Source organism: Corvus cornix, chromosome 5, assembly GCF_000738735.6.
Source record: "Corvus cornix cornix isolate S_Up_H32 chromosome 5, ASM73873v5, whole genome shotgun sequence".
Classification (NCBI taxonomy): domain Eukaryota; kingdom Metazoa; phylum Chordata; class Aves; order Passeriformes; family Corvidae; genus Corvus; species Corvus cornix.
In genome coordinates, this window is record NC_046335.1 from 2,495,679 (window position 1) to 2,523,423 (window position 27,745).

The 27,745-nt window shown below is 50.4% G+C and overlaps 1 protein-coding gene across 4 annotated transcripts in view; it reads right to left on the reverse strand.

The window, feature by feature from the left end:
• Positions 1-27,036, reverse strand: part of FERMT2 (FERM domain containing kindlin 2) — a 49,803-nt gene extending 22,767 nt beyond the window's left edge. For 3 of the 4 annotated variants that reach the window (XM_039552383.1, XM_039552382.1, XM_039552381.1), the window contains exons 1-3: positions 26,965-27,035; positions 25,808-25,976; positions 7,998-8,231 (exon numbers count right to left, since the gene is read on the reverse strand). In XM_039552383.1, coding sequence (XP_039408317.1) covers positions 7,998-8,231; positions 25,808-25,976; positions 26,965-27,027 — 466 coding nt within the window. In that variant the 5' untranslated portion in view covers positions 27,028-27,035. Of the gene's footprint in view, positions 1-7,997; positions 8,232-25,807; positions 25,977-26,964 lie in introns of all 4 variants that reach the window. The other variant, XM_039552380.1, reaches the window with a different exon arrangement.
• Between the last annotated feature and the right edge of the window lie 709 nt (positions 27,037-27,745).

Below are 27,745 nucleotides of genomic sequence, written 5' to 3' on the forward strand. Positions count from 1 at the left end.
AGAGAAGCTGTGGCTGCCCCTGCATCCCTGGAAGTGTCCAAAGCCAGGTTGGATGGGGCTTGGAGCAGCCTGGGACAGTGGAAGGTGTCCCTGCCCATGGCTGGGGTGGAACAGGATGGGCTTTAAGGTCCCTTCCAACCCAAACCATTCTGGGATTCTACAGAAAGGAGTCAGAATGGTCTGAGCGTGGAAGGAAGAGTTTTGGAACTCAAAATATGATCAGAGAGGTGGCTTTGAATCTCTTGGATGAAGCCATTTTACTGCCTGCAGCATCTTCTCTTCCATTTGCCTGCGAGACCCTGCCTGTGCCTGCTGTCTCTGGCTGACGGGAAGTCCTTGGTCTTTTTCCCTGTGTAAGCCCTCATTTCTCACCCAGCCCCTGCACAGCTCACCCAGCCCAGCTGTGCCCATTTATCTCCCACCCCGAGACAAACTCCAGAGCTGGGATTAAACCCTCTTCCTTCACAAAGCACCATCTGCACCCTGCAAACTGACTTAAAGAAAGAAAAAAGTGTTTTCCATACAGGGTGTAAAATTCCCAAGTTATGCTCTTCTGCACCAAATCCACCAAGTGAATCTTGAAGCTGTTGCATCTTTATCCACCAAGGTGTGTTGTGATGGGGATCCCAAAATGGTTTGGGTTGGAAAGGACCTTAAAGCCCATCCTGTTCCACCCCCTGCCATGGGCAGTGACACCTTCCACTATCCCAGGCTGCTCCAACCCTGTCCAACCTGGCCTTGGACACTTCCAGGGATCCAGGGGCTCCCAGTCCCACAAGAAATCAGATTTTTGGTTTTCTTACATCACACACTTATATAACACAACATCATTGACTGGAAGGGCTGAGTATGGACCAACTTCCCCAAAAGCTGAAATGATGGGAAATCACACTACTTTCAGCATTCAGTTCTCATATATATGGAAAATAATGAGATACAAAGAAAATTTTGATGCAGAAGGAAAATTAATGTTCCAAAGAAGCTTTCAGCATCCCATTTCCCACCCCGTTTCTGGCTCCCCTAAAGGCCGGAGGGCTGGTTCACCTCCTTAGTTTTCAAACCATAAAAACTCCATAAATTTACTGGTAGAACAGACCATTGAGGGGAAATCCTCTCTTTAATGCTGATCCAGCCTCCCTCCTCCAGGAAATGTGTTCTGAAGTGGGATATCTCTAGGAAGTGGGACTCTCTGCACTCCATCACTGCTCCCTCCAACCAATGACTCATAAAAATTACAGCCCTTGTGCATCACTCTGACGAATCTTAGAAAAATGAGACCTCAAACCCCATTTTTCTACCATTTCAGACTTACAACCAAAAATAAAGTATTTTTTTTCTTGGAATGAGTGAATTCTGTGGATGGTTTTTCACAGTGTAAGTTTACAGAATGAAGTATCCGACTTATCTGCAACATAAATTCTCTCGAGATAAAAGTTTTGCAGAACAGACCAGAGGGGGGGAAAAAAAAGCCAGCCAAAAAAGAAACTAAAAAAGGACTTACATAACTTCAGAAGTGCCTGGAGATAAGGCTGTGGTTGTGCTGGACTCTGGGCAGTATCTGATGGAGCAGATCCTCACCCCCTGGCACAGTTTACTGGGTCTGTACATTCAGAACATTTTATTATGGGTTCTTCAGATGCCCAGGAACTTAAATATTTATCTGGGCAAAACCCAAGCTCTCCACTCACTGCCTGGGGCCCTGCAGCTCTGTCAGGACATCCCACAAAGCCTCTGGAGATGCCCAAGGAGTGCTATGGGTGTGGAATCAGCTGGGGCTGACCCTGGCAGAGGTTTTGCTGGAGTTTTCCCAAATTCTGGGTGGAAAACCTGTTGACTTACGGATTTGCCAAGGGAGCAGTGATGTGCAAAACCACCCAAAAATGGGGTCAGTGGGGTTTGCAGGGGTGTGAATGTTTGTGCCAGTGGTTCCCAGAGACGAAACTGGGCACCACCAGCCAGGAGAGACCCAGGAGGAGAAGGAAAAGGAGGAGGAGGATGCAGCCAGTGGTGGTGGAGCCAAGCATTACCGCAAGGCCAATAAAAAGGGCCATTGGAGAGGCAGAGTCAACAAACACTTGAATGTTTGGATGTTTTTTTCCATAAGTGGGACGAAATCCCCAGGCTCCCGTTATCTGGATGCCTCTTGGAGCACAGGCAGCACTTCAAGCCTTGCCCCTGAAGTGGCTGAACTGCAGCTTGAGGCCAATTAAACTCCATTAATTTAATCCCACAAACAAGAGAAAAACAATCCACTTACACCCTCCCTCTGCCTCGGCCCATAAGGAGCAATCCAACTCATTCCAAGTTTTTGCCAGCGTGTCCTAATGCCTTCAGGATGGAAATCTATTTAAAGGGTCTCTGTCAACAGCAGAGTAAGGATGAAAAAATTCTCTGACTCACACGGTGACATAAAACCTGATGCTCCTCCACACGCAGAACATGCCTGGGGTGGCGACAGGGGGGAGGGTGGAGAGGATTTTTTTTCCATCTTAGACACTTTGTAATTAAATCTGATTATTTCACTGACCCCAGTTCCTGGGGTTGGTTGGGATCCTGCACGACAGCTGAGCACGGGCAGGCAATAAAAGGGGAAAATGCTGCAGTTGGCAGAGGAACACTTGGGCCCTGCAGTTGAAAAAGCTGAGGACGTTGCAATTTGGCCGGCTCTCGAAATGGGAAGATTTCCTTCCACACCCATTCCCTGGACATATTTAGAAATAGCTGTGCCACTGCCAAACCTCTCTGCTTGTGGCAGGGAAAGGCAGCAAACCCATCCTTGGTGTTTCGCTGCCTCTGTCTCCCTGTGAACGTCATCCCCGAGCATCCTCCTGATGCTCCTGAGCATCCACAGCCTGTATCCCGAGATCCCAAATCATTTAGGTTGGAAAAGACATCCAGGATCATCAAGTCCAAGCTGTGCCTGACCCCCACCTTGTCACCCAGCCCAGAGCACTGAGGGCCACATCCAGTCCTTCCTTGGACACCTCCAGGGAGGGGGAACTCCAACACCTCCCCGGGCAGCCCCTTCCAATGCCCGACCACCCTTTCCATGAAGAAATTCCTCCTGAATGCTGGTGTTGCTCCCCATATTCCTCCCCTGAGATGTGCATCTACCAGGACTTCATGATTTCAGCTCCACGATTTCAGGAAAAACACTCCTTTATTTACCAGCAGGATGTGAAGGAAGAAAAGAAGGTTTAGGAGGTTTGCAGTGGGACGTGGTCATTGCCCTGTGCAGGACCAGGAATTGGACTTGATGATCCTGGTGGGTCCCTTCCAATCAGGATATTCTGTGATTCCACAAACTCCAGACAGCTTTGCCTCCTGGAAAGCAACTGGGCCAGGGATGCAGCTCCACGTGCCTGTCACAGAGCCCTGGGAATGCTGCACATCCACTAGCAAAGGGTTTCAGTTTTGCAAAAAAAAAAAAACAACCCAAAAAACAACAAACAGTGGCTTTTTATAGAAGTCTTTTTGGCAACGGAGGGCGTGGAAATATTGCAAATACTTCAGGAGTCAGAGGACGTTCTGTCCTGGAGCAGGGAACGTTTGGAAAGGGAAAAAAAGGTAGGGTCACATTTGGCATCGGGACGGTGTCTCCTTCCCTGGGCTGGGCTGGCATCCTGCCACTCCCAAATGCCACTGTCACCAAATGCCACTGCCACCTTGGCTCAGGCTGCATTTGGTGGCCAGAGGCTGAGGCAGGGAAGGCTGGCTGTCACTTCCCATCACTCACTGAGTCTCAGGAACCTCCTTATTTTGGGGACAATGGGAAGCAGCCCATCACCCTCACGGGACTCTGCGCATCCCATTGCTCCTTGCCTGGCTCCACAAGCTCCTCAGGATGAGACCACCCTCACCCTGTGCAAGAAGGGGAGCTGGGGACAGAGTGGGATGTGATGTGGGCATGGAAACTGCCACAGCTGGGCACAGGTTGCTCCTCAGACTTGGTTTTCCAAAACAGGTGACTAATTCCCATGGATTACAAGGCAGGAGCTGGGTGTGCGGCTCCACCAGACTCTGGGGAAATGAAAGAGCCTGGAGAGAATTCTCTGTCTTACACAGCCTCAGGGTGGGTAGGGAGGGATTGGTCATGAATTTTGGAGTGTTTCCTCTCAGAGCTGCCTCCTCCCAGCCCTGGCACTGAGTTGTCCTCTCTGTGCTCCCATGAACATCAACCAGCATTTTCCCTGCTCCTCTTCTCAGGCTGGAGGGCAGCAGAGGTCCCAAATCTTCACAGCCAGGAGAAGGATGGGAGCTTTCCTGCTGTCACAGCACCTCCCCTCATCCTGCAGCTCCAACATAAGTCGTGTCCCCAGGAGAAGGAGCATTGCTGGGGCAGGAAACGCCGAGGCCTGGGAAAAGACTCTCACACTTGCATCTTGCTGTTTGCTTTTCCTGTCCCACGTGCTCAGAGAGTAGCAGCAGAGCCTGCCTGCAGTCCCTTGGAGCTCTTGGGATACACGGAAAAAAAATACAGGCAAAATGCTGGAAGGAAGCAGCTTAAGGGCATGAACAGCTGCAAGGCATCCACTGGGCTGGAATCAAGTGAAGCCATTCCAGAATCATGGAATGGTTTGGGTTGGAAGGGACCTTAAAGATCACCCAGTTCCAGCCCCTGCCATAGCAGGGACACCTTCCACTAGCCCAGGGTGCTCCAAGCCCTGTCCAGCCTGGCCTTGGACACTTCCAGGGATGGGGCAGCCACAGCTTCTCTGGGCAGCCTGAGTCTCACTGCCCTCACAGCCAAGAATTCCTTCCTATTGATGTAGGAAAAGAGGATTTTTCCATTTGCTGTTCTGTCAGATGATGGGTTAAGCATCTCCTACCTTCCCAAACCCTGCTTTCCCGGGAGGATATTCCCACTCACACCAATAAAGTGCTGAGTGCAGCCCCATGAAAATGCATTTGGATATTTGATGGGCAGTTTTCTGGGTGGAATTATCTCCCAGTGGGATGACAAGAGCAGGGAGGCACACGGGAGCATCCCATCCCAACCCCCGTGTCCCGCTGCCGGCCAGGCGGGAAGCACAAATCCCTGTCGCTCTGAAAGAAAAATAAAAGTGAAGTTTTACTTTCTCTTTCTCTGGTCTTTAACTGCAGATCAAAGCTGGCCCTTCAGGCTGGAGCTGCCTGCCAGCAGCTGCTCCCGGGCAGGATTCCAGGCCACCCTTTGGATGAGGGCTGCCCATCCCATGCACTGCCCGCTCCTCTCCTCCTTCCTGCCAGGGTCAATGCGTGCCTTTAACCCTCCTGACTGGCTGCTGTGGGAATCAAGGGGCTGCAATCCAGCCACTGGGAATGAGATTGGGTTTTTTTCCGGCTTCACACGACCTCCAGGAAAGTGAGGGATGCGCGAGTGGCTCCAGCATCTTCCCACAGCCACCTCCTGGGAGCCCCGGGGAGTTGCCCTTTGCAATGACTTCCCTCTGCACAAGAACAGAGACTTCTCTTGAAAAATCAGCCACGCTCTGCAAGGGTGACACCTCTGGGTAACAATTTAAAGGGAACAGAAGCAAAGGACAGCCCTAAATAATCCATCCACGGGTGTTCCTGCTGGTGTAGCGAGGATTTTATAAATGCAACCAGCCAGAGTCCTGAGAACTTCAGGAATTACTTCAATTACTCATTAATGATGCTTTGTGCTGGAGTTACTGAGGGGTGTAATTAAGTGATCCGGGGCAACGACAGCAAACAGGTACAGCCAAAATATGAGCAACTCCCAGGCACAGTTCTGTCCTAACTTCCCTGGAGACCAGAAATCATGGGATTTGCAGAGACAAGGACTATGCTGGGATCACTTTTCCCTTCCACCTTGAAATATCAGCTCAGTTTTCCTTGGAAGGACAATTAGCTTGATTAAGACGGGATATGAGAGCTCTCTGCAGCCAAGCTGTGCAGGGATGCTGAGGAGGGCAGGGAAAGGTAGTGGAGAAGAATGGGGCAGGATAAACCCATGTGGGGAGAGAAAAAAGGAGAATGGCAGAATCAAAAAATCACAGAAAATGTGGGTTGGAAGGGACCTTAAAGCTCATCCCATTCCAACTCCCTGCCATGGGCAGGGACACCTTCCACTAGCCCAGGCTGCTCCAAGCCCCGTCCAGCCTGGCCTTGGGCACTTCCAGGGATCCAGGGGCAGCCACAGCTTCTCTGGGCACCCTCACAGCCAAGAATTTTTCTCCTAATATATAACATGATGTATATCTAATACAATGTGTATTATTAGATAGACTTTTATATGATAGATCTTAAATATATAAAAGTTAAAATATATCTGACATTTTAGGTATCTATAGCACATTTTTGAACAACTACATATCTGCACAGGTGTCCAAACACCTCTGTGGTCCTGGGAAGAGTATCCCAGCCCCTCCAACTCCAGCACTTTTGTCTTCCCACATCCCAATCCCTCTTCCTTCAAGCTGATGCCAAGCCCATGTATCATCTTCCCAGTAGCTCTGCTGAACATCTGGCTCCCAGTAAACACAACTGGGAGGGCTAAACCACTTAATCACTGCAGTTTCTGTCTGTCCTCAAACAGCTCAGGCTGCTGAGAGTCACTCAAAGGAAAGTGAAATTTCCAGTAAAAGCCCTGCTTTCCCCCAAATCAGGAACATTAATTTCAGCACTTCAGATGCCACAAAAGGGAAGTCAGAACCACCCTTGATGGATCTGTCCCTGCTGCCTGCTCAGAGAGCTCCCATCTCTGCTATCCCAGAGCCTTTTTCCCCCTCCCAAACCTTTAAATATTAGGAATATTCTGCTGGTTTGTTCACAAATACACTGAAAGCTCTGAAGCTGGAAGAAAAAGCTGCTTCAGGCCCATGTAAGGTTCTGACAGCATCAGTGACAGCTCTCCTGTCTCGTGATGAGCCATATCAGAATTTCCTGACATGAGTCACTGCTGGAGAGATTCATCAGCATCCAAGCCTGGGACCTCCCTGTCTAGCACAACATCCCAAATGCCAATGGGACACGGAGCAGGGGGGGTGGGGGAAGCAAAATCCACTCAGAAATAACGCTGGCTAAGCCTTTTCTATTTTAAGGAGAAATTGCCCAATATTTACGCTTTCAAAAAACCCCAACACAACAGGAAAGGAACAGCAAAGATCCTAAACCAGCTATAAATACCAACGAAACCACAGATGCGCCAGACACGGCACGTAGGGATGAGCTCTTCCTGCCTCCCCGAACAACTGGGTCAGCCAAGAGTAACCTCAGCTGCCTTCTGAGAGCAGGAATAGATTTACTACAGCTGAGGATGGGTTGCAGGCTCTTTTTGGAGGGGAGAATTCCAATATGGAGCCCTTACTGGAGTTCCTCGGGGTGGGACTGCCATCTCCTCATTGGGTTTTTTTAGGTGGGCGGGAAGAAATACCAGGTTTTAGGATGAGGAATTTGTGAAGGTGGGTAAAAAATGAGACCTGGTAGGGAAAGATCCCTCCTTTCTCCTGGGCTTCTCCTCCACAAGGAAATGAGGGTGAAGAGGAGACAGCAAGACTCAGTTCCTTCCCTCCACCAGACAGTTTTACAGTGAAGCATCACCACTTAATCTCTAATATGATTTTCCACTAGAAGACAACCCACAGGGCTGGCAGATTTCCCATTTCAGGGTTTGCTTTTCATCCAGCACATAAATTTGCAGGGAAAAAAAATATCACAACCCAACACCAGCAGCTTGAACATCAAGCAGGGCTGGTACCGCCCTGCCTGTGACAAACCCAAGGACAGCCCTGCTATGGAAGAGAATTCAGCACAAAAAATACCTTTTTTATCGCTTCTTGGCTCAATTGGTCCTGTTACTGAAGTATTTGCACACAAAAGAGTAGATCTGGAAGGGAGAAAGAATGGACATCCGGGCTGCTTGATGTCCAAGTGACTCTTGGGCGTTTAAAGCCAGAAAACACCAAGGATTTATCAAATTTCCAGGACAAGCACGTGCAGCAGAGGGGCCAAACCGACTGGGGAGCTCCCCAGGGGCGTTTTTCAGCACTTACTGAAGGTTTTGCAGATGTCAGAAACAGCCTTGAAGACCCTGTCGGAGAAGTTGACTTTCACCTTGACGTACTTCATGTTGGGCAGCTGCAGGCGCAGCAGCTTGTGCTGAGGGGTGAACTGGAGCTTGGCATCCGCCTGTATCCCGTATTTATCCAACGTCCAGTGAGTTTTAAGGAGCCAAGTTTTCTTCTTTTCCCACCACAGCGCGTGATCCGACCAGTCCTTCTTGACATCTACAACAAAGAACCCATTTTCCCCCCAGTTAAAAGCGGGACCAGAATGAGCCTTCAGAGGACAAAAGAAGTTTGAAAATGTGCTTAACTGAGAAGGAACTATCGATCCAAAGAACTCTGACAGCCCTTCTTGGATACAAGGAACTGCTTGTATTCAATCCTATTTTGATGGGGTATAAAAGCAGGGAGGAACCCAAGGGGAATGAGGGTGAGACACAACGTGTCCATGGATCACCAGCCCAGCAGCGATCCCGCCTGGAACACGAAGCCAAGGGGTCATGAGTGACCCAACACCTCCCCCCAGCAGGGATTTTGCCCAGTTTTTAGGGTTAACTATCAGTTCTTGGGTTTTTCCCATCCCCACCATCCAGGATACCTGTGCTATCCAAAGGTGAGCCCAGCCACCTCGGCACATACGGAAAACAGGACCAGGAGGAGGTTTGCAAGGAGAATTCAACAGGACTTTCAGTTTCTCCAAAGGAAACCTGAAAATTCCCAACTGGAACTAAAAGTTACCTCTCAAAGGAAGAACAAAACTCAACAGCCACTTCTCCTTCCAGCAGGGGTTTAAATATGGGGTTCTTGGAGGTCACCTCCAAGTTGGGAAGCATTTGGGGAACCAATGCATGGTGATAACTCCAAAAGACAGACCCTGTGCAGTATTTTCCCTAACACCCGGAATATTTTTCGCTATCACATGGCCCTGGCATTCCTGCAGAGCAACTTCCACTCTGACAACCAGTAACAGTGCCACATCCTCCCACCACACAGGGAAAAGTGGAGAACAGAATGATATATAACATAATATTTTATTTAGTAATATAATAATTCTGCTTTCAGCTCCAGATCCCCCTGTGATCCTGGATTTCCATCATGGAACACCAGTTTAACCCAAATTAAAACCACCAGCTGACATTTATTCCAACAGCTCCTGTCTCCATCCTTCAGAACCGCAGAGCACCAGCCAGAAAGCCAGGAGCAATTCCAGAGAACTGGAGTATTTCCAGGATTAGGTGAAGTCCCAGCAGACACAATGCCAAAGGGACTGGAGGTACCAAGGAACACACTCCAGCACCAACATCATCGTGGGATTCTTGATGTCCTGTACAGGAGTTGGACTGGATGATCCTCGTGGTTCCCTCCCAGCTCAGGATATTCCATGATTGTTTGATAAGTAAAGATTATCCCCAAGAGCCACATCTGAATTAAACCGAGATGAGAACAATGTGACAAATGAACTTTTGTCTGTCCCTATCTCAAAACAGGATCTCGAGCTCGGGGTTACTGAGAGAACCCAGCAAGAGCTGGATTCTTCCTCTGAACTCCTGGTTTAATGGCACAATCAGGACTGCAGAAAGTGGAAACGTTCAGCTGGACTTTTCAACAGCTTTGTACAATCAAATTAAACAAAACCAAATATAGAAAAGCATGCAAACTTGCACAAGCCTTGTCTACCCGGAAAAAAATCCAAGAAATCATTACAATGGACTCTGGTAATGAAGTCCAACTTCTGCCCTACTGAAAGCTGAACGAATTGGCACCAAAAATCAGGGGGAGGAAAAAACCAAAGGCATTTGGAACCGGTAACATTTATGCCTAACAGAAGGGGATTTGGGTTTACACTGCAGATTAACCATTCAGGCCACAGCACAAAAACAACTCCTCGGGCCTGAGAGTAATTAACACTTTCAATTAACAGCGAGATGTTGGTTCTAGCAGGAAGGGGAAGGTCTGTGCCTGTCCCATGGGGTAGTTATATATAAAAGAGGCTGGCAAATGTTTAGCAGCTGCTTTGTGGGGTTGAGTTTTACACAATGACAAGAGCCCTGGGGGCTTTGCAAGGATCCAGGATTGCCTGGAGCAATCCCTGCAGGCCAGGGAATGCCAGCAGCCTGCTTAAATCTGATCAAAGGTTTATAAACCTTCACCAGAGTCCCAATTCATGAGTTACCGATTTGTTGGGGTTACAGCTTCATAACAAGGCTTAATATTCCAGCTCAGGCTCCTCCCATCTACTACCATCAGTCACTTCCTATTTATCAACCTATCATATTCATCAACTTACTCGTATTTATCAGCTATTATCAATTTATCAGCTGGCCACTCATTTTTCAGAGCTCAGGTAAGTCTCCAAGTACTGCAAATTCATCTTAGAGATCCCAGACCTGGAATTTAAAAGTTTACTACAGGTTGCAAATCTCAGTGGTGTTTGTAGATGCAGCAGCTCCTCTGAGCTGCTGAGTGTGATGGATACGGAACTGCTGGAGCGAGTCCGGAGGAAGGTCACCAAACTGAGCAGAGGGATGGAGCACCTCTGCTATGAGGAAAAGCTGGGAGAATTGGGATTGTTCAGCCTGGAGAAAAGCAGCTTTGAGTTGACCTAACTGTGACCTTCCAGTACCTGAGGAAGCTACAAGAAAGATGGAGAGAAACTATTGATAAAGGATGGAGTGCCAGGACACAGGGAATGGCTTCCCACTGCCAGAGGGCAGGGATAGATGGGATATTGGGCAGGAATTCTTCCCTGTGAGGGTGGGGAGGCCCTGGCACAGGGTGTCCAGAGAAGCTGTGGCTGCCTTTGGATCCCTGGAAATGTCCCAGGCCAGGATGGATGGGGCTTGGAGCAGCCTGGGCTAGTGGAAGGTGTCCCTGCCCATGGCAGGGGATGGAACTGGATGGGCTTTGTGGTCCCTTCCCACCCAAACCCTTCCAGGACTTTACTGAATGAGCTGCACACGTGTAAGGGTCACAAGAAATCACTGCCACCCTTCCAGGCAAGGAATCCCCCAGGTGAAGGCAGCAGGGATGAGGAGGCTGGAGCTGTCAGCATCAGCTGGAGCGTGGGCTGGGCTCAGGGAACTCCAAGAGCCCAACCCCAGCAGCAACACCCTCGGGAAAGGGAAGCACGGTGCTTCCTTCCCGGCCTCAAAAATAAACCCTGCTCCCTGCTCCCCCACCTTCCCCTGCAGCCTGAACCCAAACCTCTGGAGCCTGGGAGGGCTGGGATTTTTTTTTCCAGGAAGAACCTGGTGTTGCATTTGCCTCCCAGAACTGTGCCAAGAGGCAGCGACGTGCACGAGGGACGTTTAGGACATTTTGTACAGCAAAACCCACGGAGCTGTTCCCCTTGGAAAGCCATCCAGACAGTCCTGGGAATGCAAGAGGCATCTTAAATCACACAAATGGCTGCAGGGACCTCTGTGAGGGCAGAACAGTGAGAGAAGGAGTGAAGGGCTGCTCTATAAAGGGTTTTAAACCTGAAACATCCTCAGCTTTCAATCCACGCCGGCGCCTGGCCGCAGTCACATCCCGCCAGCTTGTCCAGCACGAATTACAATTGCAGATTTTAATTCCCACAGCCACCACTAAATTCCCATCTAGAATCCAGGCAGCAGCAGTAAGTCTGAATCAAGATGCACACGGGGTGTGTTTTAATTCTGTGCTTTCTGTGCTCGCTGTCGCACAGAGACCCACGAACACAATCAGCATTCAAGCAGCAAGGCTGAATCTGGGTGAAGGGCAAAGAAAATCGAGGCAGCCCTACCTGATAGCCCATTTATCCCATTTATCCCAGGACTTGGCTGCTCCTAAATGCTCTCTCTCTGCCAGTCCATGGGTTTTTAAAGTCCCTTTCCTGCTGCAGCAGCTATTGAAGCTCCTTCCTGCAGAAGCACTGCCGTCACTTGGCAGCTTCTCCGGGCCAGCTTAGGACTTACAAGCAGTAGGATACGAGTCTCCAGTGCTGTATAAACACCGTATTTTCCTTGTTATTTTGGGATATCCCCTATTGCAGATGGGCTCTCCTTCCGTGCACTGCTCAGGACAACAGAGCCCTGATACAACTGAATAAATCTCTTTTTTTTCCACCCTTCCCAGTGCATGGTTAAATCCCACTGGATGGGTATTTGGAAGGCAGGGGTGGTTTCCACCTCTGGGAGAGGCTTTCCTGGGGTGGCACCAGATTGCCTTTCACACCCACATCCAGGACTAAATCCATAGGGCAGCTAAGACCCTGCAAATGCCTCCATCACCTTAATTATGAACCTGGGGATTCATAATAAATAATGAAAAAGCTCCTGCATAAGCTTGAGTAGGTACAGAGGGAATTCTGCAAGCCTGCCTGGGATGGATCACAGATTTTTGGTGGATTTTTGGACACAGAGGATTTGTAGGTGACACTGTTTTCCCTGGAATTCTCTCCACCTTCAGAGAGGCAATGGAAGCAGCTGGAGCAGAGGCTGCAGCTCATTCCTTAATTATAAATGATGGCTTTTAGAGCAAGGGATTTGAATCTTCAGCATTCCCACAGGAACAATCCCGAAGGACCATCCTCCTCTGGGGCAAACATGCCAGAGCCAAAAGCCATCCATCCCTCTGGGGGGTTTTCCATAGGAGCAGAATTAGCTCCACAGCTTTCCCTGGCTCTTTCCCAGGGGTGGGTTTAATCAGGATTATCCAGCTCTGGTCTAGGCACACTTGGGAAGCTGAGGTGGCAAAATGCCTTTCCATTATCTCAAATTTATATATATATATAAAAATATACCCAAATATATATTTAAACATATATTTTATATATATTATATATAAAATACACCATATATATTATGCATATAAACACGCACACACACACTTACCCCACACAAATATATATATAAAAATATGCATCTGTAAAACAGAGACAAAACCAAATTATATGCACATACCATTACAGATAAACACACAAAATATATGCATATAAAAATAGATCCACATATATCCACACAAATATATATATAAAAATGCCATATATATATCCAAGATACAGTGCAGGGACCAAAACCAACTCACAAGCCAAGCATTTCCTCTTGCAAAAAGTCTTTTTTGTACCTGATAATCTACCTGGAAAACACGAAACCAACCCCAAAATTTCTACCTTTTCACTGAGTTTGGTGCAGATGGGCTGAAACTCCTCGAGGGTTTTTGTAAGAAAATTAAAATAAAAGTGGTCACTTTCCTTTTTTTTTTTGGTGATTTCTGAATTTTAAAATTAATATGCACTTCACACTGAATTGAAAAAGACAGATGTGGACAAAGCACGGAGTGCAGGCAGCTGATTAAAGTACCTTTAAACACAAACTCCTGCTGATAACACCTTAATCCAGCCCTCACAGCTCCAAGGGGCTCTCCAAACCCTGGGCTGGGTGTTGGCTGCATCCACACCCCTCCTGGGAAGCTGGAGGGGGAGGAAAACTCCTTCCAAGGAGAAGAGACTTCCAGCAATAAACAGCTGGGAATGCCCCGGGGGAGCTCAGGGATGGGGGATACCCTCTCCTGCTCCCTCAGGATGCAGTGCACAGCTCCCCAGCATGGAAAACAAGGCAAAAGTGTTAAAAAAGTTGGGGAGGAGAGAAATTTAAGACTAAAAGTGAAAAAAAAAGAGAAAAAACCCCAACAACCAACCACGAAAAATCATTGTACAGAACCTCGTGTGGTTGCTCTAGTTGGTTTTCCATGTGTCCATGAGGGGGGAAGGTGCAGCTTCACAGCACTTGCAGAATCAGGGAATTGGGCAAATATTCCTAAAATATTCAGAAAGACTAAAAAAAACCAGCTAATTTGGTGCATGGAGCAGGAGAGCAGTGCTGGGAAAGGGGAAGGGCAAAAAAGAGGGAAGGGGGAAAAGAGGATGGGGAAGGGAAGGGAATAAAGAATGAAAGAATGAGAGAATGAAAGAATGAGAAAAAGAAAGAAAAAGAGAAAAAGAGAAGAAGAGAAAAAGAAGAGGAGAAAGAAGAGAAAGAAGAGAAAAAGAGAAAAAAAGAAAAAGAGGAAAAGAGAAGAAGAGAAGAAGAGAAGAAGAGGAGAAAAAGAGAAGAAGAGAAAAAGAGAAAAGAAATATCCTGAGTTGGCAGGGACAAACAAAGATCATCAAATCCAATGTCTGGACCTGCACAGGACACCCCAATAATCAAGAGAGTTGCTGAAAGTCCCAAAGATGCCAAAGATTTTTCTTAAAATAGATATATTTCTTTTTATTTATATTTATTTGTAGTGGTTATATATTTATTTTATATAAACATATATGGAACAAGTGTAACACTCATCTGTGCAGCTGAACCCACTGCTCCCTCCAGGGGAGGCTCCCTCCAACCTCCTCACTGCTCCCACTGACCTCTTGAAGGAATCTGGAAACCCAGATTCCTCCAAGCATGCCAAAGCCACTCCTTCCAGGATAATTGTGGAGCAAAAAAAGAAGAAAAATTTAAAACCAGAGCTATTTTCATTTATCATGAGTCCAGCAGAAATGCTGACGTGTTTTGCTGGGTGACACAGTCGCTGTCTTGGGGCAAAATCTATAATTTAGGGAAAATATGAGTCTTCTGGAGTGCACTGGAGTAGAGTCCCCTCCATCCCCCAACGGGGATTTAATTGCAGAGCAAAGTTCAAAATGGAACAAAAATCCCTCCAGCCTCTGGTCACAACACTTGAAACATCGTTCTTTGAAACAGGGAGAGAAACAGCCCATGAAATTATCATCACTGATGTAATAAAGCTGCAGCCAGGACAAACTGAGGCTCCCGGAGCTAACGGGACTTGAGAGGGGTTTTAAGCACATCTCCCACATGTATTTGACACATGTAATGGAAAATAACCTGTACAGCAGCCACCCTGCAGCCACCACCCGTGGAAGGGCTTTTATCCACGGATAAACATGGAATGGTACCAGAAATTCTCCTGGATCTGCCACCATGGGCAACTCTCACCATTGTTTTCATGGAATCATGGGATGGTTTGGGTTGGAAGGGACCTTAAAGCCCATCCCATTCCAACCCCTGCCGTGGGCAGGGACACCTCCCACTGTCCCAGGCTGCTCTAAGCCCCGTCCAGCCTGGCCTTGGGCACTGCCAGGGATCCAGGGGCAGCCCCAGCTTCTCTGGGCACCCTGTGCCAGGGCCTCCCCACCCTCATTGGGAAGAATTCCTTCCCAATATCCCATTTAACCTTGATCTGAGTGAAGCCATTCCCTGTGTCCTGTCCCTCCGTCCCTTGTCCCCAGTCCCTCTCCAGCTCTCCTGGAGCCCCTTTAGGCCCTGCAAGGGGCTCGGAGCTCTCCCTGGAGCCTTCTCTTCTCCAGGTGAGCACCCCCAGCTCTCCCAGCCTGGCTCCAGAGCAGAGGGGCTCCAGCCCTCAGAGCAGCTCCATGGCCTCCTCTGGACTTGTTCCAGCAGCTCCACATCCTTCCTATGAGGATCCCAGAGCTGGGTGCAGCATTCCAGCGAAGTCCAAAGCACAAGGAACAAGTCACCTGCAGCCTCATCCTGCCTTGAGTTTACATCAGGAATGAGCTGGGACTAAAAAAAACCTCTTCTCTTTTAGTTTAAAACCATTCTCCCTTGTCCTATCACTATCTGCCCCTGGAAAAATTTCATCCTACTTTGTTTTCAGGAACACAAATATTCAGGAGATGATCCACACCCATCCACGGAGGTGCCCAAAACAGGGTGGACCTGTGCTGGAATTTCAGTCTGAGAAGAATATTTCTCACATGAAAAATAGTTTGACTTCATAAAAATAAAAACCAGCCACCAAACAAACACAGACAAAAGGAGCCTTGTTCCCAACTCTGTGATTCCATGAGCACGACCCAGATTGGGAGACCTCCCTCTTACCCCAGCGTGCCAGGGCACACGTTCATGGCAAAGTCCTGACGTCAAAGCCCTCGTGTAGTGGCACAGAGTGATTCAAGAGCAAGGAAAAAAGGAGGAGGGAGGGGAACAAAATCCCAGTGGAGGAGACTGAGCACATTGGGATGCAATGCTGCATGTGGATGTTCCATGTGTCTGTCCTTGTCAGGGAAATTACAGAGCGTCTGCTGCTAATGAGGGAACGCGCTAAGGCGCTGCTGGAAAAAGAACTGGGGTTCTTTTATTGCCTTTTACTGGGATTCTAAGTCAGCTTTGCAATGGAAAGTCCATGTCTTGATGAGGCAGGGGTGGTAACTGGAGTCCTGAAGAGCTGATACATCACCCTCAAATATCCCAAAACGCTGCTCCTGGAAGGGCTCAAGATGCTCAGCCCATGGGCTACAGGGAGAAGAGCAAATCCCAACAAGCCTGAAAGCCACTGTTTTTCTAAAGTAAACTCGAGGAAGGAAGCTCTTTCCAGTGTTAATAGGATTGCTCAATTAGCTTACTTGAAAGTTTATTAACTTGGATTGCATCTTGTCCCACCCCCTGCCATGGGCAGGGACACCTTCCACTATCCCAGGTTGCTCCAAGCCCCATCCAGCCTGGCCTTGAACACTTCCAGGGATGGGGCATCACGGCTTCCTGCAACATTTTCCCTGTAATTTTAAGCTTTTCAGCTATTTGGTAGCTTTATGTTCCATTTAAATGCTTGCACAGCCATACCCAACCCTGTCTAAATCCCTGAGCAGGAAGAGTTTTCCCATGATGCTGAACCCAGCTGGAATATTGGGAAACTCTCCAGAGGAGCTGAGAGCTGAGGTCACCTCAGCTCCCCAAAACCCCCAGCACTGATGGGCTCAGGCAGGTCTTTGCCAGTGGTGTACAGAATTCCTTTAAATCCCTGCACCAGCAACCCAGAGAAATATGGATTACTCATTTTTCTGTGGCAGGGAAGAAAGGAAAGCAAGGGTGGATTATTATTTTTTTAATTGGATTTTTTTGAAACAGGATCTCTGCAACCTCATTTTGCCAACTGTTCCCCCCCCCCCATTCATCAAGCAGCTCTCCAGAGGAGGCTTTCACTGGCTGCCTCCATGGAATCATGAGAAATGGCAGAAAACTCGATTAAGGAGTGTGGTTTCCATGATTCATCCAGCACAAAATAGGAAGCATTGGGCAGAAATGCTGCAGCAGAGGAAGGAAGGAAGGAAAAGCACTTCTCCAGGGAGCTGTCCTGAGGAGCAGCCCAGCATCCCTCACCCTCCAGCCCTGGATCACGGCTCCCTTCCCTCTCCAAAAAGGACAAGTGTCCCATGGTGACAGCAGCCTGCAGTCCTGACTCATCCCCAAGGAATGTGCAAGCCAGAGGAGCTGGTCCTGCCAAAAAGACATCACACCCAGTAAGGGAGCCAGAGGACGTGTATTGGGATGGATGATGCATCAGGCAGGGAAATGAGGATGATGGGCAACCTGAATTCCCAAGCTTGAATTCCCAACCTCTCACCAGGCAACTCCCCAAGCGCCTTAATGATGGTTAATCTCTGGTTAAAGCTTAGATCCCTGGAAAGTGAGGCTTGGAGCCTCAGGATACCTCAGGCAGCCTCACCTCACTCCATAATTTTAAGTGTTGATCCTTCTCTTGCAGATCCAGGTGAGATCATGGTCTGAAGAACAGGGCCCTGGCACAGGGTGCCCAGAAAAGCTGTGGGTGCCCCTGGGTCCCTGGAAGTGTCCAAGGCCAGGTTGGACAGGGCTTGGAGCAACCTGGGATAGTGGGAGGTGTCCCTGCCCACGGCAGGGGGTAGAGTGGGGTGGGATTTAAAGTCCCTTCCAAGCTGAACCATTCCATGATTCCATGATTTCTGTTTGGTTCTGCCTGTTGCCCCAAGCTCACTAATGAACACAAAACACTTTTAAAGAACTTTAACACCTCCAACCTTGAGCTTGGATCTGCCTCACCCATCACAGGGCCAGGACCTGGCACTAAAGCCCTGGGGCAGGACATGAGGGATGGGGACAATTCCTGCTGCAGGAGCTCTGCAGCAAAGCTCTGTGGAGCATCAGCCAGGAAGGAAAGTCGAGCAAGACAGGGACAGAGTTTCTTCCAGGCAATTTCATAAAGCCCAGACTTTCTAATTGAATTGGAATTTCAGCAATTAACCCTTCCCAAAGCACATGTGCCTGCAGGGAGCAGGGGAAAATAAAGAAAGCAACCACCAGCCAAGCAGGTGTAATGGGCTGGGAAGAGATTTAAAATCCATTGGCAAGATGGATTTTTTGGGTGCTTTCAGGATGTTCTGCAAGCTAAAAGTCAGCTGAGGTTGTAAAGGGGAAGGTTTCTGCAACTGCTGGTGGGGCTGTTTTTCTGTGTGCATCCCCTCTCAGTGTTGCTCTCAACCTGTTGGCCAAATTCAGCCACATTTTACCAAAAAGTGAAGGTCTCCCAAGATCCCACCTGGTCTGGAAGAGAGGGATCAGTGCTGGCACAGGGCCATGCCATGCACACAGCCCTCAGGTGAGGTTCACATCGGAACGGCCACAGAGTGGGAGCTGCATGCAGAGGTGTTGAAATCTCGCTGGAAAATGGGTGAATGAAAGAAAAAGCAAGATCAGTTCTGCAGAAAGAAAAATAAATAAATAAAGAAGCTTTCCCCTGATTTTCTGGGCACTTGTCATATCCTGCCCCATCAGTTCTGGCTGGTGGGAGCTCCAGCACATATGAGAGCAATGTGTCAAAAGCAAACCTGGGCAAGAAAACTAAATTACAGCAACTCTGCTCAAACTCCATCCAGCAGGAATTTGGGGGTATCAGCATTTTTCCAAATTACACACCATAAACCCCTGAAAGCCGCTGGAACATTCAGAACTGAATTCCACCAGCTGAGTTTTGCTCCGTTTTGTTTCTCTGCCCCTTTCTAAGCAGTCAATTAATTCACATTTCAGAGTGAGAATGAAGAAATGCAGCTTTCTCCAAGATGTTTTCATACCACGAGACTTTTCCCCCCAAGCACAGCCAGGGCTGGATGCTGGGTTGAAGTCAGTGAGCTCCACAAGGGCTGCAAATCTCCTTCCTTCCCCTCATCTGTCAGAAAAACCACCACTAAAAAAACTCCCCCAACACCCAAACCAGAAGCTGGCAGTACTGGTGTCCCTGGTGATGTTGAAATGACTGAAGTTTGCAGTGCAAATAACCCCTTATCTTTCCCAACTCAGTAAACATTCCCCACATCCACAATTTCAGGCAGTTATCCACGACCCTTTTTTTTTTAATCACATCAAAGACCAAGGGTTAAAATCCAGGTGCCTGGTTTGCTGAATCATGGAGTCACAGAGTGGCTGGGGTTGGAAGGGACATTAAAAACTATTTAATTCCACCCCAAGAGACACCTTCCAGTGGACCAGGGTGCTCCAAGTCCAACCTGGCACTGAACATTTCCAGGGATTCTATTCTGAGTATAATTTGAGTTTTTATACAGTTCAGACTCAGACAGATGCCTGGGTGAAACACAAGCCCTGACGGAGAAGAAAAGGAAAGAAAAAGGGAAAGAAAAAAAAAAGGTATGAAAAAAAGAAGAGGAAGTGTGTGAATGTGATGATTTCTATGATTTTCCAGCTCCCCACACTGGCTTCCCCACGTGCCTTATGTCAAATCGAAACCTGAGGGAGCTGGAAGAGGAAACTACTGATTTGGGCTGGGTGGGAGCAGCAAACCCAACAATTTCCTGTCTGTGGTGGGACAAACCCAGGCTCTGGGATCTGCGGGAACGCTGACACTGCCTCCCACCCCGCGCTCCTTCCCCTCCCACTGGGACCTGCAAGCTCAGCCTGGCTCTTTCCAGCCAAATCAGATGGGTCACCGTGACAGAACTTAAAAAAAAAAAATTAAATAAAAATACAATCTTAATTGTTTTGGCTCCTAAAGAATCCTCATCACTCTGAGTACAAATATTAATTGCCGTGACTGCAGCTCGGAGCTGCCTCTATGCGGCTTTTACCTCCCCCCACCCTGAATTCCTCTGGTCATTGGCAGCTCAGCTGAATATTCCACTCAGGCTCACAAAGAGGACTTTATCTGAGCCACGATCAATCTGAGCCCACGTAGGAGCTTCCTGCAGCCCAAAGCTGGATGTAAAGGAACGAGCTTGTCCCTTATGGATCAATGTGCACAGCTGGAGCGTGTGTTAACAGCACTGGCACGCTGTCACTTAAATGTCACCAAAAATGTGCTGTTTGGAGGGTGAGGATCAGCACAGGCTGTGAGCAAAGGGGTTAATCAAGTGGCAATATGGAAATGCAGGGAATGGGAGCAGCTCTGCTGGGCTGCTGGAGGATGCTGCTGAAGTGGGAGCAGCTCTACAGGGAGCATCCAGCAGCTTCCAGGGTACCAATTCCAACTCAGAACAGCCCAAAATCCTGCCTGAATCTGGAGCAGGAGGACTTTTGTGCTCAGCAGGTGCCAGATCCCCCTCTGTGCTCACCATCCCACTGCCCAACAGCTGTGCAAGTTTTGCTGTTTAAAAGCTTGGGAAGAAATTTTCCAGGGAAATCTGGAGCGGGGTCAGTGCCTGCCCAAACCACAGCAGCCTGGGCTGCCTCCAGCAGCCCACACCACCCCCATTTGTGACATTATTTGGGACAAGTTCTCAGCACCCAGCCCCAGGGGGAACACAAACAGCTCCTGGAGGATTGAATGGCACTTGGAGTCCTCTCATGGACGTCATGAAAAGCAACTCTGAGGAGTGACCACTGCTGATTTTGAAGGAAAAAAATAAATCCTTCTCATCTCAGGTGACAACTGATGGGCAGATGAGCACCTGTGGATGTCCCATGTGAAGGTGCCCAGGTGACATCGTGGGCACGGATTGGAGGAACACCCTGAGCTCATGCCTGGCACCAAGTACTGATGCTCAGACACCTAATTTTGGAAAGTGTGGCCGCAATAAGAGAATCCTACAATGGTCTGGGTGGGAAGGGACCTTAAAGTCCATCCCATTCCACCCCCTGCCCATGGGCAGGGACACCTCCCACTGTCCCAGGCTGCTCCAAGCCCTGTCCAACCTGGCCTTGGACACTTCCAGGGATCCAGGGGCAGCCACAGCTTCTCTGGGCACCCTGTGCCAGGGCCTCCCCACCCTCACAGGGAAGAACTTCTTCCCAATATCCAATCTACCCTTTTCCAGTTAAAAGCCATTGCCCCTTGTCCTGTCCCTCCATCCCTTGTCCCCAGTCCCTCTCCAGCTCTCCTGGAGCCCCTTTAGGCCCTGCAAGGGGCTCGGAGCTCTTCCTGGAGCCTTCTCCTCTCCAGGTGAGCACCCCCAGCTCTCCCAGCCTGGCTCCAGAGCAGAGGGGCTCCAGCCCTCAGAGCAGCTCCATGGCCTCCTCTGGACTTGTTCCAGCAGCTCCACGTCCTTCCTATGAGGATCCCGGAGCTGGATGCAGCATTCCAGCAAAGTCCAAAGCACAAGGAACAAGCCACCTACAAAACAAACCCTGCAGCCTCATCCTGCCTTGTGTTTACAACAGGAATGAGCTGGGACAAGGACTCCGGATTTCTCTCCCATAGCCTTAAGCTGTTTCCAGGAGTTCACACCAGTTGCAAGGCAAAGAATTTCCCCAGCGAGTCTCAAGAGGGCCTGGAGTGTTTGTAAGCACTGCAAAACCTCAGACACAAACCTGGGCAAATCAATGACGCTGCACTTTGGTGGTGTTTTATTCATAAACCTTTCAGGGGTCCATTAAGGAGAGGAGACTTCACAGGCAGAACAACACTCCTATTAGAATTGATCTTGCAAGGAGTGGTGCTGAAATCCTTGGAAGATAACACACAAAGTCTATTTGATGGTGAAAAGAGCCCCTGGGGTGAATCCCAGACACGAATTCCAGACACATTTGAAGGCTGAAACCACTTTAAAAAAGAGCTTAAAGTGCTACAACCAAAACTTTGCATGGACCAACTCCTGTGCCAGTCCTCAGGTGACATCCCACCCTCTCCAAGGTGATACAAAGGAGATAGAGGAGGAGCTGCCAAAGGGAATAATGGAGTTTAAACCAGTTGCACAAACCCTTATCCAGGCTGAGATTCACAAAAAACCCGAAGGCTGCAGGAGCTGTCATCACTGCCTGCCATTATCAGCCTGTCTGAGGGCAGAGGCTTTGCTCTGACATTTATCCATGTCAGCTCTCCTGCCCATCCCAGGTCCATAAAATAGGGATGCCACCACACTACCCATCCTTGACCCCTTTTGGTCCAGAAGGACATCTGTAATTCCAAATCTTGCTGGGTTTTTTTCACTCGCTTACCTATTTTCCTCAGGTACAAGCCCAAAAAGATGCTCAGTGCTCCCAGCAAACTCCAGGAGCTGGAGTTGACTGCCACCCATATCCTGCATGTAAAAGAATCCCAGAGAGAAATCCACATTTCCATCACAAAACTTCTATGCACGGACTTTCTGAATCTGCTCAATGCACATTTAGGTCATCTGTCTTAAGCTGTGCCTCTGTCAGACACCATTTGTCCCCCCTGCCCTGTTTCTGTCAGCTATTCCTTTATTCCCACGACCAGACAGAGCATCCCCCATATATCCCACAGAATCCCATAAACCCCACAGAGCTCCTCCCAAGCAGGTTTCAAAAAAAGCAGGATTTTTAAAATTCCATGTGTTTAAAACAGCCTCAAGTTGATAACAACAATAACCTGCGTTCACTTCCTTCCTTCCTCTGCTCCCAGTGATTTTAAGCTTTTTTTTTTTTTTGTTTGTAAGTCAATAGTGGCAAAATTCCTAAAAAACCCTGAGCGAGCACCAGGAGCTTCCAGCACAGACCCCAACCCTCACAGAGCAACTAAATGCTGCTGCTCTTAAAACCTCAGCACTTTTTTTGCTTATTTTTCAGGGATGACTTTGCCAAGAACTTGGCACGGCTCAATTAACAAGAGTGGCTTAATCCAGCGGGTGATGAATAACAGGGGAGCCAACAGGTCATTGCAATTCACTTGAGTTACCAGAATCCCTATCTGCTGCTTGGGCTTTCTCCAATCCCTGCCTGCATTAGCCACGGATTTTAATTGCCTATTCCCAAAGAGTCCGACCGCAGCCGCTCTGCGCAAGCAAGGACCGAGCCCGTGGGATTTATGGATAGCTGCAGCCCCTGGCAATTAAGGAGGAGAGACTCTGCTGGATTCCTGCTTCATCCCAACAGGATATTTACTGCACTTTTTCTCCTACAAGCATCAATAAATACTAATGGAAATCAAGGTTTTTCCCTTTTCCAAGCTCTGCATGCTGCTGGGAGGAGGGAAGGCATTTTTCCCCCCCGTTCAGTAATGGTGAACAGCTTCTACCACCACTCTACAACCAGAGTGTGGCTGATCTGCTGCAAATTTCCACTGACGTCCTAAACTTCACTGGAACTATGTGAAGGCCACAGAAATCTACTTTCCAAAGCCTGCAGGATTTGTCCCAAAGGATGGAGCAGGCAAACCCCAGCCCAAGGCACTGACCCGCCTTCCTTCCTCCCCCTGCAGCGTGCAAGCGGAACAGTCCACGGGGAATCCCACAGGGAAACCCAGAACTGCAAGGAAACTTTATTTTTAGGAAATTTCCTTAAAACTCACAGCAGAAAATCCGCTTGGCAGGAGAAGAATAAATTTTTTAACACTGAAAGTTGTTGAAATAATTAAATAAACAGCAGCAGGGACAGAGCAATGTCAGGGAGGAAAAGGTTAAAAATGCAGGGAAAGGGTTTCAATGTGGAAAAATTGCAAAATGAATTTATGTGGAGATGAAGCAGCCCAGAGGCTGGATGAAGGGAGGCATTGAGGAGCACGGGAGGATGAGGAACGAGCCCCGTCCCACCCCGCTCTGCTAAATCCGAACCCGCTCAACTGGCAGGAGCTCAAAGAAGAGCCATAAAAATAATGAGAGGGCTGGAAGAGCTGACATGCAGGAAGATTAAAAGGAACTAAATACGTATAGCTTGGCCGGGCGACAAAGGCCAAGGGGAAAGGGAAGGCAACAGCCGGAGATATCCATGGATCTGACCATCCCGGGGAGGGAGGCACTGCGGTTGAGCCCCCCGGGGAGCTCCATCCCCTCTCCCCACGCCGCTGTGGCCGCCGCATTCCTTCCCTCTCATACAATCCCTAATTTAACAAGTGGAGAGGATCCGGGCAAACATTTGGGGGGGGATGGATTACGTCAGGAGCTAATTTAGGTCCTCGCTGGGCTCCGGCCCGGTGCACATGCCTGGCTTTCCACACACGCTTCGGCCCTGCATCTGCTCCGGCATCTCCCGACACCCAGCACCCAGGGGAGCATCGCCCCTTCACTCATGGGTGGGTTTTTTATCCCCTCTAGAAAGCGGGTTTGCTTTTTTCCCCAGCCACGGAGCGCTCAGCTTCAGCAAAACTTTCTGCACCTCCAGCGTTAGAGTAAAAAACCAGAATAAAATCAAGTTTTCGGGGAGTTCAGGCGCCCTCCAGCACGAGACCCTTTGATGCGAGCGCTCGCTTCCTTTCGAAACCCAGCGTATTTATATCCATCTCTTCCTTCCTGCGACTCCAGATAATTAATAAATCAAAAGCTAAGCACGGGGGAAGATGGGCTTTTTGAAGCCACACGCGGGCTCCGCAGCGGAGCGGGACCTGCAGCTGACAGCTCCGCTACTCCCACAGCCGCAGGCACGCGCGGGACCTCGCAATTAATATTTTATTTGAGCAATTACAGCCATCAGCCCGGGCTGCACCGCTGAGTAAACACAGCCGAGCCATAAAGAGCCGATAAAGAGACAAGGGGGAGGAGGTTCGGCGGGGCCGGGCTCCCCGCGTTCGGCGGGCACCGAGCCCTGGCCAAGGCCCGGCGTTCCCACGCGTCCCGGACAAACGGGCTCTTTGTCCAGGTGTGCACCCAAAGCCACCGCACACCGCCGTGTCCCCAGGGTCCCCTCGCCCACATCACCCCACTGATGGCCCCACGGACCCTCGGGAGCGCTTGCCTCGCACGGAACCGGCCGCAGCTCCAGGATGAAGTTTTGCTGTAAACTGTGGAGCGTCCATACACCCCCACCCCCATCCCGAAAATGGAGCTGTTTCCTAACTCTGTGTAAAATCCTGGGTGTGAAGCAGCCGGTGGACGGGGCTGAGACCCCGGGGCAGGGTAGAGTCTGGCTGGTGGAGGTGGTGAGAGGGGGAGTCTGGAAGGGTGCAGAGAGAGGGGGGCTGCTGGGGGCTGGGATGGGGGGCTAGGGCAGGGTGTGGGGACCTGGGGTGCTCCCTGGTGCTGGGAGCTAAGGCAGAGTACTGGGAGAGGGTGCTGGAGCTAAAACACAGTACTGGGGCAGGATGCTGGGACCTGGGGCAGGGTGCTGGGAGCCAAAGCACGGTACTGGGAGATGGTGCCGGAGCACAGTCCCGGGACAGGGTGCTGGGTGCTAAATCACAATACTGGAGCAGGGTGCTGGGTGCTGGAGCACAGCACTGGGTGCTCAGGCACTGTACTGGGGCAGGATGCTGGGAGCTAAAGCACAGTACTGGGAGAGGGTGCTGGGAGCTGAGGCAGGGTGCTGGGAGACAAAAATACAGTCCTGGAGCAGGGTGCTGGAGCTCTGTACTGGAGCAGAGGTGCTGGGAACTAAAGCAGGGTACTGGGTCAGGGTGCTGGGAGCTGAAGCACAGTACTGGAGCAGAACGCTGGGAGCTAAACTGGGGTACTCAGGCACGGTACTGAGCAGGATGCTGGGAGCTGGGCACTGCACTGGGCAGGGTGCTGGGAGCTGGAGCATAATACTGGAGAAGAGTGCTGGAAACTGGGCACTGCACTGGAGCAGGATCCAGGGATTTAAAGCACAGTCCTGGAGCTGGGTGCTGAGCACTGGGAGGATGCCGGGCTGGTCGGGGAGTCCCGGGGCACTCACCGAGCTTCTCGACGAGGCGCAGCATGACGCCGCCGATGTGGATTTCGCCGGTGACCCGCAGGGTGACGTCGCGGCCCAGGTCGGTGACATGGACGCTCAGCTCCCACGTCCCGTCGGCGTAGCAGCCGTCCGGCATGCGGATCCCGTCCAGCGCCATGGCCCCGGCCTCCTGCGCCGCCGGCCGCGCCCGGCACGGAGCGGGAGCGGGATCAGCAGCGGCAGCGGGATGGGCCCGGCTGTGCCCGCTCCGCGCCCCGGGGCAGGGCTGGGGGCGCGGTGGGGCGGGATCGGGGCCGCAGCGCTGCCCCGCCGCCACCGCCGCCACTCCTGAGGGGCCGCCGCGGGAGGAGCAGCGCGGGAGGGCAGAGCGGGAGGCGGAGGGAGCGCGGGGAGGGAGGGAAGAGGAGGAGGAGGAGGAGGTGGGGGATAATAATTAAAGGAAAAACGCGCCTGTGGCTGCCGGGCCCCTTGGCCTTTTATGGAAGCGAAGGACGGAGCAAGTGGGGGCCGCTCCAACATCCGGGAATCGCCGGGGGGCGGCCCGGCCGGGATCGGCCCGGCCTGGCTTGGGATTGTCCCGGTTCGGCCCGGCCCGGCCCGGCCCGGCCCGGCTCGGCTCGGTTCAGCCCGGTTCGGCCGTGCCCATCCCGGCTCGGCCCTGCTCAGCCCAGCTCGGCTCATCCCGGCTCGGCTCTGCCTGGCTCATCCCGGCTCGGCTCTGCCTGGCTCACCCCGGCTCGGCTCATCCCGGCTCGGCTCTGCCTGGCTCACCCCGGCTCGGCTCATCCCGCTGAGCTCTGCCCACCCCGGCTCGGCCCAGCTCATCCCAGCTCGGTTTATCCCGGCTTGGCTCTGCCCAGCCCAGCCCGGGCTGCCTCATCCTGGCTCAGCTCATCCCAGCTTGTCTCGTCCCGACTTGGCTATGCCCAGCTTTGCTCAGCCCTGCCTGGCTTGGCTCATGGCTAGTGGTCCCAGGGCATCCAGAGTGGGAAATTCGGGAGCCAGCCCAGAGAGCATCCATTAGAGCTGGCCAAACTCGGCGTCCCAAACACACATGGGCTCCGTGGCAGCCGTGCCCACTCTGCACCCTTCGGGGTGTTTTTTAACACTGGCCCCAAATTCATAGGAAAAACCCTTCCCGTTCGGCAAAACCCTACCTTGGCATAGTAGTCTGTACCTCCGTTGAGGCTGGGAGATGGGCTGGTTCCCTCCATCCGCATAGTCTGTGTGAATATGGGAAATGGGAACTGTCTTTAAATAAAAGGGTCTGAACCGGCACAAATGGAGGAAAAAAAAATATTATCCGCTTCCTGTAGCTCCTCCACCCAGTGATACACACATCCCGCCAAGCAGCCGCGCTTCCTGAAAATCCAGCACGCGGAAGGGGCTGTGGTGTGAGGTCCAGCGCTGTGGATCTATCTTGCCCTGTGCCAGGTGATGGGAAGTCACATCCCAGCAAAGCTGTGCCCGCCCTGGCAGTCTAGGGGATGGCTCTGCCAGCCCAGCGCTGTCTCCATGAGCACCATTCCCACATTCCCCGTGAATGGTGGTGGGAGCTTTAGGACCATGGAATCATGGCATGGTTTGGGTGGGAAGGGACCTTAAAGACCATCCAGTTCCAGCCCCCTGCCATGGCCAGAGACAACTTCCACTAGACCAGGCTGCTTTGGCACCACAGAGGCAACAAAACCCCCTTAACAGGATGGTAAAAATTTCCCACTTTTGACTTTGCTGTATTATAACAGATATTTATAAAGGCTGTTCCTCTCTTTTAATACCTAATATACCTTTAATACTAATAAAACCTTTCCTGAGGTCACTCTGGGCAGACTTAGCCAGGTTTTATCCAAGGGTTTTTGCTAACGTGGCTGATGCTGCCAGAGGGAAATTGGTTGATGCTGCAGCAGGTGACCTCCCCCCTCAAACTCTCTTGGGGCC